Source organism: Lampris incognitus, chromosome 4 (assembly GCF_029633865.1).
Source record: "Lampris incognitus isolate fLamInc1 chromosome 4, fLamInc1.hap2, whole genome shotgun sequence".
NCBI lineage: Eukaryota > Metazoa > Chordata > Actinopteri > Lampriformes > Lampridae > Lampris > Lampris incognitus.
Genome location: NC_079214.1, coordinates 19,760,179 through 19,777,382, shown reverse-complemented (window position 1 = coordinate 19,777,382; position 17,204 = coordinate 19,760,179). Strand labels below are relative to the sequence as shown.

The 17,204-nt window shown below is 41.8% G+C and overlaps 1 protein-coding gene across 2 annotated transcripts in view; it reads right to left on the bottom strand.

Moving 5' to 3' along the window:
• The window catches only part of LOC130111535 (ras-specific guanine nucleotide-releasing factor 1-like), a 51,252-nt gene that overhangs the window by 25,764 nt on the left and 8,284 nt on the right, over window positions 1-17,204 (bottom strand). The window contains exons 2-14 of one of the 2 annotated variants that reach the window (XM_056278758.1): window positions 15,542-15,648; window positions 13,384-13,531; window positions 11,763-11,855; window positions 11,357-11,610; window positions 11,141-11,220; window positions 9,280-9,473; window positions 7,167-7,276; window positions 6,690-6,808; window positions 5,802-5,962; window positions 4,439-4,502; window positions 2,946-3,088; window positions 1,102-1,184; window positions 256-504 (exon numbers count right to left, since the gene is read on the bottom strand). In XM_056278758.1, coding sequence (XP_056134733.1) covers window positions 256-504; window positions 1,102-1,184; window positions 2,946-3,088; window positions 4,439-4,502; window positions 5,802-5,962; window positions 6,690-6,808; window positions 7,167-7,276; window positions 9,280-9,473; window positions 11,141-11,220; window positions 11,357-11,610; window positions 11,763-11,855; window positions 13,384-13,531; window positions 15,542-15,648 — 1,805 coding nt within the window. The remainder of the gene's footprint in view (window positions 1-255; window positions 505-1,101; window positions 1,185-2,945; window positions 3,089-4,438; window positions 4,503-5,801; window positions 5,963-6,689; window positions 6,809-7,166; window positions 7,277-9,279; window positions 9,474-11,140; window positions 11,221-11,356; window positions 11,611-11,762; window positions 11,856-13,383; window positions 13,532-15,541; window positions 15,649-17,204) is intronic. The other variant, XM_056278759.1, reaches the window with a different exon arrangement.

Here is a 17,204-nt window from a genome sequence, read left to right as displayed (position 1 = left end):
TTTCCAAGACACAGACTTCACTAAATACAGACAAAAGAAAGCAGTTTGTGGCAGAAAAGGGGGTGGACAAGGGGGAAATTGGCTGGGTCTTTAAAGATTTTTTGCAGCACAGATGTTTAAGTGCTGTCTTCATACGGGGCCACTGTACTTGATCACTAATTTTCAGACGAATCATTTTCTGAAACCCCTAACTGAGCTACAGAGCACATCATCCTGGTAAGGACCCATTGACTCACTCGGACAGGGATCACTCACCGTGCTGGAATGGCACTGATGGGCTTCTTATAGATGGTGATGAGCTTGTCCAGCACCACGTCAGCACTGGTGAAGACACGGTAGGAATGGAGGAAGGTGTTAAGGAAGTCAATGGACAGGAAGCGCAAGTCAGTCAGCCTCTCCAACAGACGCTCCACGCTGGCATAGCGGATCTGCAGAACCTTGCAGGAGTTCATCATCTTGCTAAAGCGGATGTCAACATCATCGCAGTACAGGCTGGTGTCTGACCTGTTGCAAAGAAGTAGGAATGATTACTCGCAGACATTTTCCCTGCTTACTTTCATGGGGCCCGCCGATGTATTTTACAGTCATTTGTTGCTAATTGAGTAAGCACTTATGTACATGAAGTGGTTTTCTTAGTGGAGAACAAACGCCTCTTTAAATACTGTATGCATTAATACAAAGTACTTGTTGCAAGATGTCCTTTAATAAAGACAGTGCTTTAAGTGATTCAAGGTAGGACAGTGCAGCTGGACCGATGAATTGGGAGTGGGAGCGTCATCCAAACAAATGCTACAAAAATGTTGTTTACACATTTTGTAAAGTATGATAATAATTGAGAAGTTAATAAGATGTATGTATTCTCTCTTAAGAACTAGGGGCATTGGTTATTTTTCATGTTAGCAAGAGGACACTATCTACTGTCACCCCCGTAAATAAAAGGTTTGCACTGAGTTAGACCCATATACAGCTACTATATGTACACACATAGACATGCACACAAATATAGCATGTCTCTGCATATAAGGGCACTAAATGAGCATCCGTACACCTATGCCTATTTTTTTGTTCATGTGAAATATGCATGCGACGTCTCATTCTCACTTAATCATCTGTGGCACGCTGACTTTACTATTCTCCTCGAAGGCGTTCATCATCAAACCATTGCAGCGGATGTTGTCGATGCACTGTAAAGCAGACATATGGAGAAAGGGCTCATTGGAAGCAGGATAGTGAATTCACAAACCGCTCTATAACATGAGTCCCTTCCCCCACAACGGATTCACGATGGCAACAAAACACAGCCTGGCTTTACTGCGATTACCCTTTTAATGGTGAGACATCGCCCTAGCATGACAAGACTTGGAGCTACAGTAACATGCAGAGGAAAAGGTTGAAAGGACTATTTGAGAGAGCTATTTCAATTAATTGGAATCCATATTAGCTACACATTCATGTTCCATTGATGTTGCTGGGTAGAAATAATTTCTGTGCCAGATGAACATTAAATTGTTGGACCATGAGAAACATATTTGACATAGATTTATTTTAAAAATATATTTTCCTAATCCCACAAAGGAGAATTTTTATTTTCAGCTGTCTGGTTTCGGAGAAAAACCTTGCTTACCAGTAGGCCATTAGACACAAAAGAAATACAATTTACAATACAGAGTTTAGCATTGAAATGATTAGTAACCGCCACAATTGCTCCTGTCCTCTCAGTTATCACTGGTTGGTAACTTTAAAGGTCCAATCTGTGATTTATTCTACCATATGAAATTGAGTTATATTTATATACATAATGGAAGGGTTTGAGTTATAGATTGAAAACAAGCGTTTTGTGTCTTTCTCAACTGATCGTACTTGCTAATGTGGGCACATTTTACGACAATGTTTACAGGCATTACCGATGTAAGCAAACATTTTACAGCATCATCGAACATTTCAGATTTGGTTGTTTAGTGTTAGCTGGCCCTTAACTTACGAGACATGTCAATCAATTTGGGAGTGATAATGGGTTCCAATCCTGTGTTCCATGTTTTGGTAGAGGTGCAAACCTTTTTTTTTTTACATTTGAATTAAGGGTGGTTTATATGATATATAGAACATTAATATAGCAGCAAACAGCTATTTTCTATGTAAAGAGATAGTGGAGTAATGGCGTCCTGAACAGAGAATGAAGTCACATTCCCTCTGTGTGTGTTGTAATCTGAGTTTCTCTGTGGTTTGTTTTGGAAGCCGGTCTGGCTGCGCGAGCATGATAGTGCGTGTGAGGTAGCTAGCAAGCAGCAGGTGGCGTGAGGTAGGTAGCAGTATAGCTAGCAAGCTAGTAATGACGTTACATAGATTTAGGTCACTCGGCAGATCGAAGAAATAGCTCCATACCAAGCTGAATACATTACTAATGTTAATAAAATAACTATACTGTAAAAATCAATATTCCAACCAACGAAATAATAGCCAAGAACGTGAAGGGAGGCAGGAGGGTGGAGGAATACAAAGGGAGGCGGGAGGTTTGTTTTGTTTTGGGCTGAGATGCTGGTGTGGAATGTTAAGGATTGTTCCATTAAATGATTCAAGGACAGGTAATATGGACAATGTTGACCCTGCGGGATAATGTTATGTCAAAATTGTCAGCTTTTTATAACCATAGTAGAGGAAAGGGAAGCAAAATGGACCAAAAATCTACCTGTTGAAGCTCCTACTTTAGTGTTAATTTTATTCAAATTATAAAACGAAGCCATTTAGCTTTATCCATCAGAACTGGGATTTGATTCCATTTCTTTTTTTAGATTTTACTATGTGTAGAAACTCATATTCAATCAGTACCTCACAAAGGCAGGATGTAAAAGCTGCATTTCGTCACTGTACTGCTGATTTATTTATTTCATTTTTTAAGTTATTCATTCATCTTTGTCACTTTGCAAAGGCATGCTTAGCACACGTGCCTGGCTAATGTCACTGGTCCAGGCTGACTTCTCCTGTCGGGACGAGGCCACCAAGATGACGGTATAGGACTGGCTGTCTTTAGGCTCCACCATCACTTTAAAGTCTAGATGCTCCGTGTCCTGACCACTCTTCTCTACTTTGGCTGCTAGGGACAAATTCAGTGATCCGTTAGTAAGTGCAATGAAACAGAACAAGGACACAGAAAGAAAAAAAGAACAACGAAGGAAGGAAGGAAAAAAGACAAAGTACCAGAAAAGGCTAGTACAGGTGAATTTTATGAATTTATAATTTCATATACAGTATGTGAATCCAGTACCTGAAAGCAAATTGGTCAGTATAATCTAGTATAATCTGTTGCTATGTTCTCCTCCAGTCAGGAACAAGAGAGATTAGAATTTGCCCTTACCCTTTATCTAATACACAGAATAAGTGTTTTTAGGAAATGTCTGAAGTGACATGTTTCCAACCAAGATGGTTTTTGAGGAATAACAGCCGGGCTTAAATGTCTCCTGAAAACTAATTTTCTTATCCTTCATATTTGTAAGAGTTTTTTTTTTTCACTCCAATTTGATTTTTTCCCCCTTATTGTTGTTGGGTTTTCTTTTCAAGTTTCTTTATTATAGTGATGAGTTTGTTTTGCTCTGACTTATTTTCATTTCTACTTTTGGAAACGACAGAACTGTTGCAAGATAATTTTGGATGTAAAATTTCGGCAAACTTTGTAAATGTGCACAAGGTCAGTCATACTGTCTAGCTCCAGAAGAGCAAATACTGGCAGGGCTCCCTCAGAAGACGTTTTTTGTCGTTTTGTATATTCCATAAATTATGCATAATATTTGTTTGATTTTGTCAGTATGGCAACATGTACATCTCTGAACTGAGCATAGGGGGTAAATTTTCCACCCGTCTTTTGACAAGATTTTAATTTTAATTTCACCAAAAAGTACTCTGTAACATGTTTATCCTTGAAGTTCCTTAAGTCCTACAGTTCTTAAGTTTGGACTTAAGTCCAAAGTCCTTAAATTCTACAGTCTTGGTGAGGATATTTTGGCATACATGTCACCGTCAGGGAAGAGCTAGTTAATAATTTTAAGTATAACTTATCATTTTGGTCTCCCCAGAGATCTGATTTTTTGAGACTGTAAAACTAATAAATACCAGCCCTTCATCAGTATTACAAAAAAAAAGAAAAAAAACTAGTTTAGACCAATCACTCCTTTTTCACCTTGTTAATTCCTCACATACACAGTAACATGTTTTCTCAAAAATTCTCGTTTTATTTTTCACTGTTCACTATATTTTACCAAAGTATCAATATTATAGTACAAAAAGTAATGCAAATTGAACAAGGGAGGAAAAAAACTATACAATTTTGATAGAAGAAATAACAAAAATAACAAAGAAAACAAAAACACTAAATGTTAGTTCAGGTCATCATCCATAGCTTTAGATAAATAAGGAAGCATTCGACATTTGTAAAAATGTGACTTACATTCATCATCTGTCCCCTCGGGCTCCTCCATCAGTGTGCAGTCTATGAGAGAGACCACTCCATTCTGTGAATTGTTTCAAAAGATAAGACACAGTACATTACCAAGTGGTACTTTGAGTGTCAAAAATATACAATTACACCTCAGTCAAAAATGTGCAATGTTTACAATGTTAATGAAAGTTAGATTTTGGCCTGACATTATCAGTTTCTGTCTTTTTTTTCAATGGGTGTCTGTGGATGAGATGTTTTTATATTGGTTCCTCTGCTATCTGAGAGAAAATTCATTCACGGAAACCAGTAAATAATTCTATATAAAAAGAAACGAAGGTTCTATTAATATTCACCTTATTGTAGCTTAATGATACATATAAGCCATTATCCCCTTAATTTGAGGAAGGAGAACACAATGCTGGAAAATGTGTAATGGACAAGTGTCCTGCTATGTCCAGACTGGTGACAAATTAAAGGAAAAACCAACATAGTGTCTTAGTAAGGCGCTGGGTCACCACGAGCCTCCAGAACAGCTTCAATGCTCCTTGTCATATATTCTACAAGTCTCTGGACTCTACTGGACGGATGGAGCACCATTCTTCCAAAAGATATTCCCTCATTTGGTGTTTTGATTTTATTTCCTTTTTTTTATTTTGATCCCCGTGGGGAAATTCTTGTCTGCATTTAACCCATCCTAGCTGTGTAGCTAGGAGCAGTGGGCAGCCACCGTGCAGGACCAGGGGAGCAACTCCAGTACTTCTTTCCATTACCTTGGTCAGGGGCACAGACATATTAATCTTAACATGCATGTCTTTTTGATGGTGGGGGAAACCAGAACACCCGGAGAAAACCCACCACAGATACGGGGAGAACATGCAAACTCCACACAGAGGACGACCTGGGATGATCAGGTCATTGATGATGGTGGTGGAGAGCACTGTCTAACACGTCTGTCCAGAATCTCCCATAGGTGTTCAATTGAGTTGAGATCTGGTGACTGTGAAGGCCATAGCATATGATTTACATCATTTTCATACTCATTAAACTATTCAGTGACCCCTCGTGCCCTGTGGATGGGGGCATTGTCATCCTGGAAGAGACCTCTCCAATCAGGATAGACATGTTTCATCATAGAATAAAGTTGATCACTCAGAATAATTTTGTATTGATTTGCAGTGACCCTTCCCTCTAAGGGGACAAGTGGACCCAAATTATGGCAGGAAAATGACCCCCACAGCATAACAGAGCCCCTGGACCCCCCCACTGTAGAGGTCAAGGATTCAGGATTTTCCTTTAATTTGTCACCCATCTGTATATAGTAGGAGAAATTGAGTGGCATCCCAAGCTCCAGGCCTACTGGTTAGAGCAGCACCTTGGTAATGTGAAGTTTCCCTCCAGAGCCTCTCGTGCAGATGATGAGATGTTTGGAGAACAGGAAACATTGTCTCTCCCCTTCCCTCTTCAGCGATAAGGAACCCAATCTTCCTCTTGTGATCTTTCCTTTCTCGCTCATTGGCACCTGGATCAGGGAACCTGTAGAGCATCAGCATCACAACACAAACACACACACACACAATGTAAATTGTATGTACAAAAAACTTGCATAAATAGACAGCTATATGGGACTATAAAACCAAAATTGATTTGTATCGCTGTTGTCATTTTATCATAGAAATGATTATGATACCTGTAATGTACATACTGTGCGAGACCATTCACCTTCCATTCAGTCCATTACGAAAGAGGTCATTTTTGACGAATTACTTGAAATATGTTAAATTCATTTATTAGGTAGAAACATTTAATAAACACAATCAGTCAGTCACCGTTAGCCTGTGTACAGTATGGGAGAAAGCAAAGAAAAAGTAAAATTGAATCAAACTGAATTTGGCAGAGCATGGCCCTGTGGGTCATGAATGGGAGGGTCAGATTTAGATATTATTTTATCCTACCCCCTCTACAGAGGCGGTCTGCAAGAGTTGCCAAACATCCATGGAAGTTTTCAATACTGTAATGTCAGTCTTGCTTTGCCCACAGAAAGAATACCAGTATTCCAGATGGTTAGTCTGTCTTATACATACAAAATACAAAATAGAACATAAAAAACGGGTGTATGTGTGTACACTATTTTTGTTTTTTCCGACCTTGCCATTGAGGGACTCCGTATGGTAGCATGCTCAGTCACCTCAGCCACAATTGAAACTTTGAATTAGGTGAACTGAAAGTGCTTCCACCCCGATATCCTTTTCAGTTTTCCTACCTTGTCTAACAAAGGTCTGGCTGGTGTCCAACAGCACCTCACAGCCTTCAACGATCATCCGCTCAATAGCCAGGTTCTTCCTGATGTTCTCCGTCTCGCTCACCTCATCGTGCATGATCCTGGAAAGCAGGGAACATGCTCAGGAATTTAACTGACTTCATTTTGTTGAGCGTTTTTGCAACTGCAATCGACTTACTAATGAGAGAGTGTGCAGTTGTTGCAAATTATACTCATCTTTAAGTGCATTTAGCAATAGTTTTTAAGATTAATCTAGTTGTATAGTATAATTCCTTTTGATAATGACACCCTGATCCCTCAAGAAAGTGCTATGTACTATAGATAGACACTCATCAATAGATGAACACATAAATCTAGATTTTCCAATCTGGTAAATAATCAGTGTACACTAAGATCAGGGTGAAGCTCTGCCAGGCCTAGTGTCATGTTAAAAATGGTTAACTGGTCCTTGCGAGTTACCTTGAAAGTTCCTCGAGTTTTGACTTGGCGTAATCCAAACTGTTTCTCTCAACGTGTTCATGGGGTGTGTGTGCCAGTAGTTCATGCAGGGTCAGGATGTATCGGGGAATCTAAGAGAGAGAGAGCTTTTACTGCTTGGATCAAGTGTTAATCGTTTCATGTGTTATCCTCTGATGACATTTATATTTATTACAATTTACAATTTCATTTAGCAGACGCTTTTATCCAAAGCCATGTACATCTGAGAGTTAATACAACACAAGCAAGGACCTAGCCAGGAGACAACAATGCACGTAAGTGCCAAAAAAACTAGGTTCAAGTCTGATAGGACATATAGGTGTCAACAGGCAATGCACAAAGGCAATGCATAGGGTGCATAGAAGCAATTTTTTTAATACCATCAGGTGTGGAGGTGTTCGAGAAAGAGCTGGGTCTTTAGGATCTTCTTAAAGATGAAGGGGGACTCAGCGGATCGAATGGGTTTGGTAACTCGTTCCACCACTGGGGAACTACAGAAGAGAGGAGTCTGGCTAGTGACTGAGGGCCCCGCTGTGGCAGAAGTGCCAGGTGCCTTTCATTGGAAGAGTGTAGTGAGCAGGACTGAGTGTAGACCTGAATGAGGGCGTTCAGGTAGGCGAGAGCCGTTTTAGTTGCTGTTTTGAATTTGATGCGTGCAGCAACTGGGAGCCAGTGGAGGGATATGAACAGCGGAGTGACAAGTGCTGTTTTGGGTTGGTTGAAGACCAGATGCACCACCACATTCTGGATCATTTGCAGAGGTTTGAAAGTGCATGCAGAGAGACCTGCCAGTTAGGCGTTGCAGTAGTCAATGCGTGATATTACAACAGCCTGTACCAGGAGTTGTGCTGCAAGCTCAGACAGGTAGGGTCTAATTTTCCTGATGTTGTACGGGGCAAATCGGCATGACCGAGCAATAGAGGCCACGTGAACCTTAAAGGTTAGTTGGTTAATTTATTTAGCTTTTTCTTTGCAACATATATTTTAGCTTACTTTTTTTTTTAAAAAGTTAAGAGCAATTGCATATGTTAGCATACTCAGATAGATGAAAGCAGTTTTGGAACTCCAACGATGTCCCCCCTTGTCTCTGTCGACCTTAAACAGGTCGTTGTTTTATAAAGACAGTTTTCTTGGCTTACCACTGCCCAAGGGTTCATCTATGAATTGATCAAAATTTCCCCTTTATCTTCATGCAGACTGCTAAACTATCAGCACAACAACAACTGTGTGGTTGTACTTGTAATACGGACTGCTGCACAGTTGTCAATATCACAGCAACTAGTTTGACATGGTGTGTTCTGTTCCCCTCCAAGGAGATACAATAACCTTCTCTCCAAGTATTACATTGCTGATAACATCGGACACAACCACTGATATGTTTTCACTTCATGATGTGGTAGTGTCATCACCATTGTTCTGTTAATAATATCGCTGTGAGAACCCACTGTACGCCCTCTCTTCACCACAAAGTATTCAGTGACAGCACCACCACCTAACTCAACTCTGCAACCAGTAAGTGGAGGCCTAGACAACATAATTATCTCACTGTGGGTACTCATTGGGTTTGGGATCAAGTCTCCTACTTTACACTGGGTTGAGTCCAGTGGTTTTATTGAAAGCACACGGAAAACAAGAACAGCAAAGAGAGAGCAACCCACAAGAATAAAGGTCCTTAGCTCATTCAAGTATGTACTTCAACAGGCTTAGCATAACCTTCTAGGTGAGCAATAATACATGAGAGATGGTTGTTTTGAGTGCAGTTCCAGGAATGGCAGTGACACATCCTCACTGGGCGTTTTTTGAACCACCAAAATAAAAAAAGAAACACCTAATGTATATATGAGGTCTTATAAAATGGATGCTTGTGTAGTGCCTGGAACTTTATTTCAAAGTTGGAAAGATGTTGGTTGGGCAGGTTAGCATAGTTACTCATATACGCATACAGAGGTACTACTGTATGTGTGTTTTTAGGTTCATTCAGATTCATACAGGGCTACTGAACCACTCAGTTTACTTTATGAAACCATGCGTTATCTTAGTTTTTTTTATTATTTTTTTCAGGGACTGTATTGTCAGTAACTCTTGCACCACTCACTTGGAACATAGGGTAGGTGAGGAAGGTCTCCAGTGTCCTCTCCTCACAGTCAGGCTTGGCCTCATACTGCTTCAGTAGCTTATCAAAGTCCCGGTTCTGCTTGCAGTGGGCCAGGATCTGAAGGCTATACTGGTGGTTCCTCACAAACTCCTGGTAGATATTCAGCATGGGCAGCAAGATGTCAAACAGGTCAGCTGTGGAGAAGAGACGAATTTGCCTCAAATTTATGTTACCCTTTTATTTTCATCTTATTTTATTCTAAGAATAATTTGTAATTTTTTTTGCCTCACAAATAAAGATGAAGGCTTGAAAAAAGGCCACTATTTTTTGACTGAAAACATGGTTGGAAAGTTTTTGGTGATTAAAGGCATGCACTGTGTGATTTTAGCCCATCTGGTGTCAAGTTTTCAAGCAGCGGACAAATATGCTGTGTCGTGGCCAAAATCCTAGGGTATGCATGTCTTTGGCATATCATGATTCTTACGATGTGACAAGGGTCTACGTCTGCAGATGGGGTGCAGTCGCCAATGTCAGAAATGTTCTGTCTCAATTATCTAGTGTGGCTCTACTCATGCCGACCTGAGTGCTTGATCAATGGGAATATTCCTGCAAAGGGCGTGATGCTGGCCCTGTGATGGACTGGCAGCCTGTCCAGGGTGTTTCCCTGCCTGCCACCCAATGACTGCTGGGATAGGCTCCAGCATCCTGTGACCCTGATTAGGATAAGCGGCTTGGATAATGGTTGGATGGAGGGTGTGATGCTTCCACATAGGATGTGTATTCAAACACATTAATGGAGACAGTAAGCTCTGGCGACAGGCATGGGCGCAAGTCCATGAATAGTGGGATGGCATCCAGCGCTTTAATGGTTGTGTCAGGAAGGGCATCCGACATAAAATGTTGCCAAATCATTATGTGGAATGACAAGACCATACCGGATCAGTTGAGCCTCCATACAGGATCAGTTGAGAGCCGGGTTAACAATGGCTGCAATTGGTGATATGCCCTCACAGGGTACCAATGGAAACTGTAAAATCCATTGTGGTGACCCCTGAGAAACAGGGAACAAGCCAAAAGAAGAAGAAGAGTGGAGATGGATGCAATCATGTCTTCATAGAGGAAGTGTTCTCTGGAAAAAATAAATCACGGAAGACCTGTGGAACTGTGGAAACAGCACAAGGCTCTCCATCGTGTCTCATGTCCAGAATATCATGACAGGCCAAAAAAGGAAGAAAAAAAAAAAACCCTTCTTTGAAGACATGATTGGAGCCCATACTGTCCTCTTCTACCAAGCCCCGAATCGAGTCCACATCCTCTTTCTTTAATTTTTCTTTGGATTCCCCCCGAAAATACCACTGCTTGCTTCAAAACAACAGCTTGTTCCTTGGTACCGTCGGCTGACGTAGCCTCACAAGCCAATCACAGAGTGTGTCATCATAAGTTATGTACCATCACACGACGTAGCCAGGCTGATGTCAAGATTTTCAAGAATGCGTCAAAAGGAAATGGGTGGCAGTGGCTCAGGAGGTAGAGCAGGTCGTCCAGTAACTGGAGGGTTGCTGGTTCAATCCTCAGCACCTCCTTCCAAAAATGTTGTGGTGTCCCTGAGCAAGACACTGCTCCCGATGAGCTGGTTGTGACCTTGCATGGTTGACACCTTCTGTGTATGTGTGTGTCTGCGTGGATGAATGTGAGGCATTAGTTAATTGTAAAGTGCTTTGAGTGGCTGTTGCAGCTAGAAAAGCGCTGTAAGAAATCCAGTATATTTACAGTGTAATACGTAATAAACATACAAGGCACATTCTGTGGTGCGGTGTGAGCAAGATTTAGGAGGGCATGAGTGTTCTCGTCTGTCTCTTACCCAGCACTAGCGTTGGCCAGCTAGCTATTCTGGCCTTGAGGCCCTGGTAGAAAATCTGGTGAAGAAACATGATGGTCTCACTGTAAAACAAGCAAGTGAAGATGGCAGTCATGGGTTATTCGCTTTTTCACTCTCTTGTTGTTTATTATTGTCTGGTTACCACTGTACCAAATTATACCACCGCTATCACAATCCCAACATCGGTGCACCACTTACCTGTTGAGGAAGATACTGCTGACGTCATCATGGGTGATGGGCGGCTTCTTGGAGCTGGCAGCCATGCGGAGCGGCCTCAGGAAGTTGTTGACGAGGATGTGGAGCTGCTGGACGTACTCCGCCTCAGCCTCAAGCATGCTAAACACCACCTGGTTCCTCTTCCTCATACTCTCCGCATGTGGCGAGCGAATATAGTCCTGGATGATGGTTTTCCACTTCCTGCGGCAAATCCAGCCACGTAGAAAACTTTGAACCTAGTTTGAGAATAGGGTGGAGCAAGAGAGGTAAGGCGGTGTGTGTGTGTGTGTGTGTGTGTGTGTGTGTGTGTGTGTGTGTGTGTGTGTGTGTGTGTGTGTGTGTGTGTGTGTGTGTGTGTGTGTGTGTGTGTGTGTGAGTCAGCACTCACCTTTTTGATTTTCTTAATCTCAGTGTCGTCATCACTGGGTGGGACCTCTGGACTAGACTGGATCTTCTCATTGTCCTTGAGCAATCCAGCGATCTGATTTACATCAGAAAGAAACATCTTACTCGTCTTTAACCTTCCGACAACAAGACTTGAGTGTTTTGTTGGTTCAAGGCACACGACACATAGAGTTGGAATTGTAACTGTGGTCACAACCTGCCCCCCCTCCAAACTAGTCCTTTTCACCATATAAAAAACATATACTATGTCGCCATTTCATTCAGTTTTTGGCTTGATTTATGCTTGTTTCATTTCCTGTTTTCATTTAATCTTGATTATTTTTTCCTCTTGGGTATTTTTTTCTATTTAGTATTCAATTGCTGCTTCCCAATGGTGTGTATGAGATCAGCAGTCTGATGAGAATAGCAACCCCCCCCCAAAAAAATAGCAGCGGCATCAAATTTCACTCTTATATTTAATCTGTGCTTATTTTTGTTTTACTACTTCCATTTTTTTTCCAGTCTCACGGTTTGTCTTTTATTTACTACCCATTAGCCACTTCCAAGGTGGCTTTATCAGAGCACTGGCCTCCTATTACAAAGATACATTATGAGAATTGACATGACAAAAACGTCTGTGATAAAGACCCCAAAATTAATACTAAATGCTGCAAAAAACTACTCCACACCCCACAGAAAGTTGAATCAGTTCATCTGGACCCAACGTTTATTGAGAGAGAAACGTTTCATCACTCATCTAAGTGACCTCTTCAGTCTCAACTGACTGCAGGTATCCCCACCCTTATAAACTACACAGTGGCATAACGAAACGGTGGCATAACAACTTAGTCACTGAGATGAGAGACGAAATGTTTCTCTCAATAAACGCTGTGTCCAGATGAAGTGATTCAACTCTGTGATTTCCTCACCTGGATTATCGAGCATGCATAAAGACATATTACATACCCCATGTTTCAGTCAAAGGAGTGAGAGAAAGGATTGTCATTTGGGTGATGTAAGCAGCGGACGCAGATGAAAGTTGATTCATGCATATTAAGAACACGGATTCAAATGGACCTGTCAATTAGCACATTAAAAGGAGATGTTTTTTGATGTGGTTGGGACTGAATAATGAGGACATATAGTGCTCGACGCTATCACCAGGCCGATCGGGTGCGAGTCGTGTACTTGTGTTTTCGAATTTGTGTCACGAGCTCTACCTCGTGTCCTATCTCTACTTGTCGTGACCTCTCTTGTTACGTTCCCTCTATTGCATTGACATAGATTTAAGTGTGGACATTGGGAACAAGTCCTCACCAACTTTGGAGGTCGGCTAAAATGTCCCCAATCGACATTTTAGGAATCTCAAAAAGCTTCTCTGTGTGAATGTTAGCTAATAAATAACTGCTGATTAATGTCTGTGTTACGTCTGCAAATAATGTAAAGTACATAGACCAACAAATAGGCCTACAAACAAATTTGTAAGTAGAGGTATAATCATGTCATGTGAGTAGATAGGTAGACTAAACCTCCACCCATGCTCTGTTGTCTACTATCCAGTGGAGAAAACACACCCACATACACACACATAGATATTAGTAGCATGAAATTACAAGACAAGTTACCTCCAATTTTAGTCGCTCTACCTCGATTTCCCCATCCTCTATCTGTTGTCGGAGTTGCTTGGCAACCATTTTCTCTGTCTCCACTATTTGGAGTAGATGCAAATACTTCTGCATGAGGGTCTCATGCTCGGTAGCCAGGTTTCTGTAACTATACAGCCACCGCGCACACACACACAGATAGACACACACACACACATACACACACACACACACACACACACACACACACACACACACACATGGGCCTCATTAGCATGCATTTTCCATGGGGGTCATAAAGGGATTATCAAAGCAAAGGCAGACCTCTTATAACATCGTGTTTGGTCCCATAGACCTTCCATCAGCATAGAGCAAAAGCACTTATGTGACCAATTCTTCAAATACTAGCAGGCTTAGCCAATCATGTGTAAAAGCTGCTTCTGCATGAGCGGTAAATCTGCACTACCCACTTCATCACTTGTGCGCATGTTATTGGGGCCTGCACTGAACAGCAAATCTACCCCACTGGTCCAGTGTACAAAAGCAAACACTACTTAGAGTCCCTCCTGTTGGTCTCCCCTTGAGGTCACTTCAGTCCAGCAACCCTAAATAAGAGCTGATAAGCAGTTATATCTGACTCTGAGTTGATTTTGTTGATTTGAGGGTGACAAGAACTGAAATCCAATAAAACTAAAGGTCGCTTGTAAAAATATAAAATCCTCACCTTGAAGGGCTCCAAAAAAGGGGTTGAGTGAATTAAAAAGAATGTGATTTTCAAGGCGTTTATCTTGTCTTTTTGTCTTTACACCTGTGCATGGCCCACGTTTACAGTTACTCGTTGACTGTTTGGCTTTCATGACCCCTCTTTAAACTGGTTCTTTAAGGGGGATTTCACCAATTATTTACCTTAGAGCTCTTATGCCCTAAATCTAAGGTTAACTGATTAACAATTAGCAATTTTAACTATAGCTGGTATTATGAATTTGGTCATAATGTATTGTTTTGATCTAAAATCTTAAAAACAAAAAAAACAAAAATTTGCCCCAACATGAAACAACTATGCTGGTTGTTGTTTCCCCCTAAAACAATCTTTGCATATTTTAATTTCTCATGTAAAACTTCAATTCAATATTCAAGAACTGTATCGTCATTGTGCAAGCGCAACGAAATTGCGGTTGTGTCAACCTCAAAATGTGCATACAAAGAATAAATAAGACATAAAAGAGATAATATAAACTATCAGCAATAAAAAGTAGAGTGTAAAAAAAATTACAAAACATGTGCAGTATAAGGTATAAAATACAATACAGTTAACGATAAAATACAACTTCCATCCATCCATTAGCTGGATGCTGGAGCCTATCCCAGCAGTCATTGGGCGGCAGGCAGGGAGACACCCTGGACCGGCCGCCAGTCCATCACAGGGCCGACACATTCACACTTAGGGACAATTTAGTATGGCCGATTCACCTGACCTACATGTCTTTGGACTGTGGGAGGAAACTGGAGCACCTGGAGGACATGCAAACTCCACAAGAGGATGACCTGGGATGACCCCCATGGTTGGACAACCCCGGGGTTCGAACCCAGGACCTTCTTGCCATCAAGCGACCACGCTACCCACTGCATCCCCATGCCACAAAAAAATACAACTTATGGGGTGCAAAAACATCATCAGCAAAAATGCAGTGAAGATGTGGTAGACAGATTGAAGTGGCTTAAAGTGACATGTGAGTAAATATTGCACGTGCCCAGTGGTGGCAGCACATCAATCTCATCGGACTGAGATGTTTTAGTTCATTTTTCAATGTAAATAATGCAAGAAAATTTATTGTGGTATTACTTGATGGATGTGATGTGCACTCAGTTAGACAGAGGATGTATCTGTTGCTTTATGATTCATCCTCACAGAACAGAGATGCAGGGAAGTGTAAACCTCCCTTGACTTAGTTTGCCCCATATCACAAGCCAAACAGACTTTATTCACCTATCCTCAAAGCTGGTCTACATGTGCATATGATATATATAATGATTTCTTTGTTTACATTATATTGGGCAGTATCAAACTGAAATCGGATTGAATCCCAACAATTTCTTTACTAAAGATGGTTCATTTCTCCTCAATAGCCTTAGCTTAGGGGTTAAATATGAGTGATGAGAGGTCATTAAAGGTACCTACCTCGCTTGAGTGATTGCGGCCACCCACTCGTCACAGTCCTTTACATCCTCTGTGCGTAGCTCCAGAGCCTTCTGGTTGTCATGGTTGAAAGTGACAGTGAAGTAATACTGGAAAACAATAAGATGCAGGAAAAAAAAGCAAAGTTTATAATATTTTTGAAGTGCTTGGTGAAGTGTGCTTTCGTAATCTGGATTTCTCACCCAAAGGGCCCTTATCATTTAAAAGTCCTTCCTATAAAGTTTTTTTTTCTTTCTTAGTCGACCCCCCTTAGTGGAGAAATCTTTCTCAAACAGCATCAACAACCAAGGGTGTCCGGGTAGCGTGGCGGTCTATTTCTTTGCCTACCAACACAGGGATCGCTGGTTCGAATCCCTGTGTTACCTCTGGCTTGGTCGGGCGTCCCTACAGACACAATTGGCCGTGTCTGCAGGTGGGAAGCCGGATGTGGGTATGTATCCTGGTCGCTGCACTAGCGCCTCCTCTGGTTGGTCAGGGCGCCTGTTCGGGGGGAGGGGGAACTGGGGGGAATAGCGTGATCCTCCCACCTGCTACTTCCTCTGGCGAAACTCCTCACTGTCAGGTGAAAAGAAGCGGCTGGTGACTCCACATGTATCGGAGGAGGCATGTGGTAGTCTGTAGCCCTCCCCGGATCGGCAGAGGGGTCGGAGCAGCGACCGGGACGGCTTGGAAAGAGTGGGGTAATTGGCTGGGATACAATTTGGGAGAAAAAAAAGAGGGGGGGAATCAACAGCCAAAAAAAAAAGAGCATCAACAGTCAGTTGATCTAGTTTATCTGGGATCCCTACTGATGCAGATAAGGAGAACTTCACATCGCTGCTCTGTCTCTCCATGTATGTGTGCGTTTGAGAAAAAGAGAGCATGACAGAACGAGACAGAGATCCTACAGGAGACATTCTTGGTGATTCATTATGTAGCACATTCTGTACATTCTGCCTGTAACCTGGCAACTCACATCTGAATTGGTGGAGGCCTCTCCAGTGACTCCATGTCTCTTTCTCTGCTAGTGATTCGGTTGTAGTTTAGAAACACAAACACCTTTTCTTCCCCGTGTTATCTTGCGCTCTTGCTTGCTACGCTACCGTTGCATTAGTCTCACACGTTTAATAATGGCGTTCATGGTCAAGGTGTGTGGCCGTCATTCCGAACAGAGCTTATCAAATCCCCAAATCGTCAGAGTGGTGGTCATTGCAATAATAGCACATTCAGCCTATTTGTGGTGGGAATGCATCAAATTATATAACACTGATGCATTGTAAATAGACCCCAACAAATCCAATATATTGGATTTTTATCCCTTTCAAATGCCAAAAGCAAATCATCTGTGAAGAGGAGTAATGTTCCATATTTCCTGATGAGCGGCAGAATGGGCCTCTGTCAATAATGTGCTTCCCAGCTCCGCTTCCTGTGAGCTGGTGTGTCAAGCCTTTTAGGCGGCTATATTTAGCACACCGTCACTACATTTTTTTTTTTTGCCACAGAGACATTATCTGTCAGTGACTTCGACAACATAGCCCATCAAGCGTTTCCACCGCTCTGATTTCCAGAAACCAAATGTATCATCCTGTAGTCGACTCCGTCTCCAGCCCTCCCTTTCAGCCCCCTCCTCAACCAGACGCACTTCATGTGAGCAAACTTGCAGTAT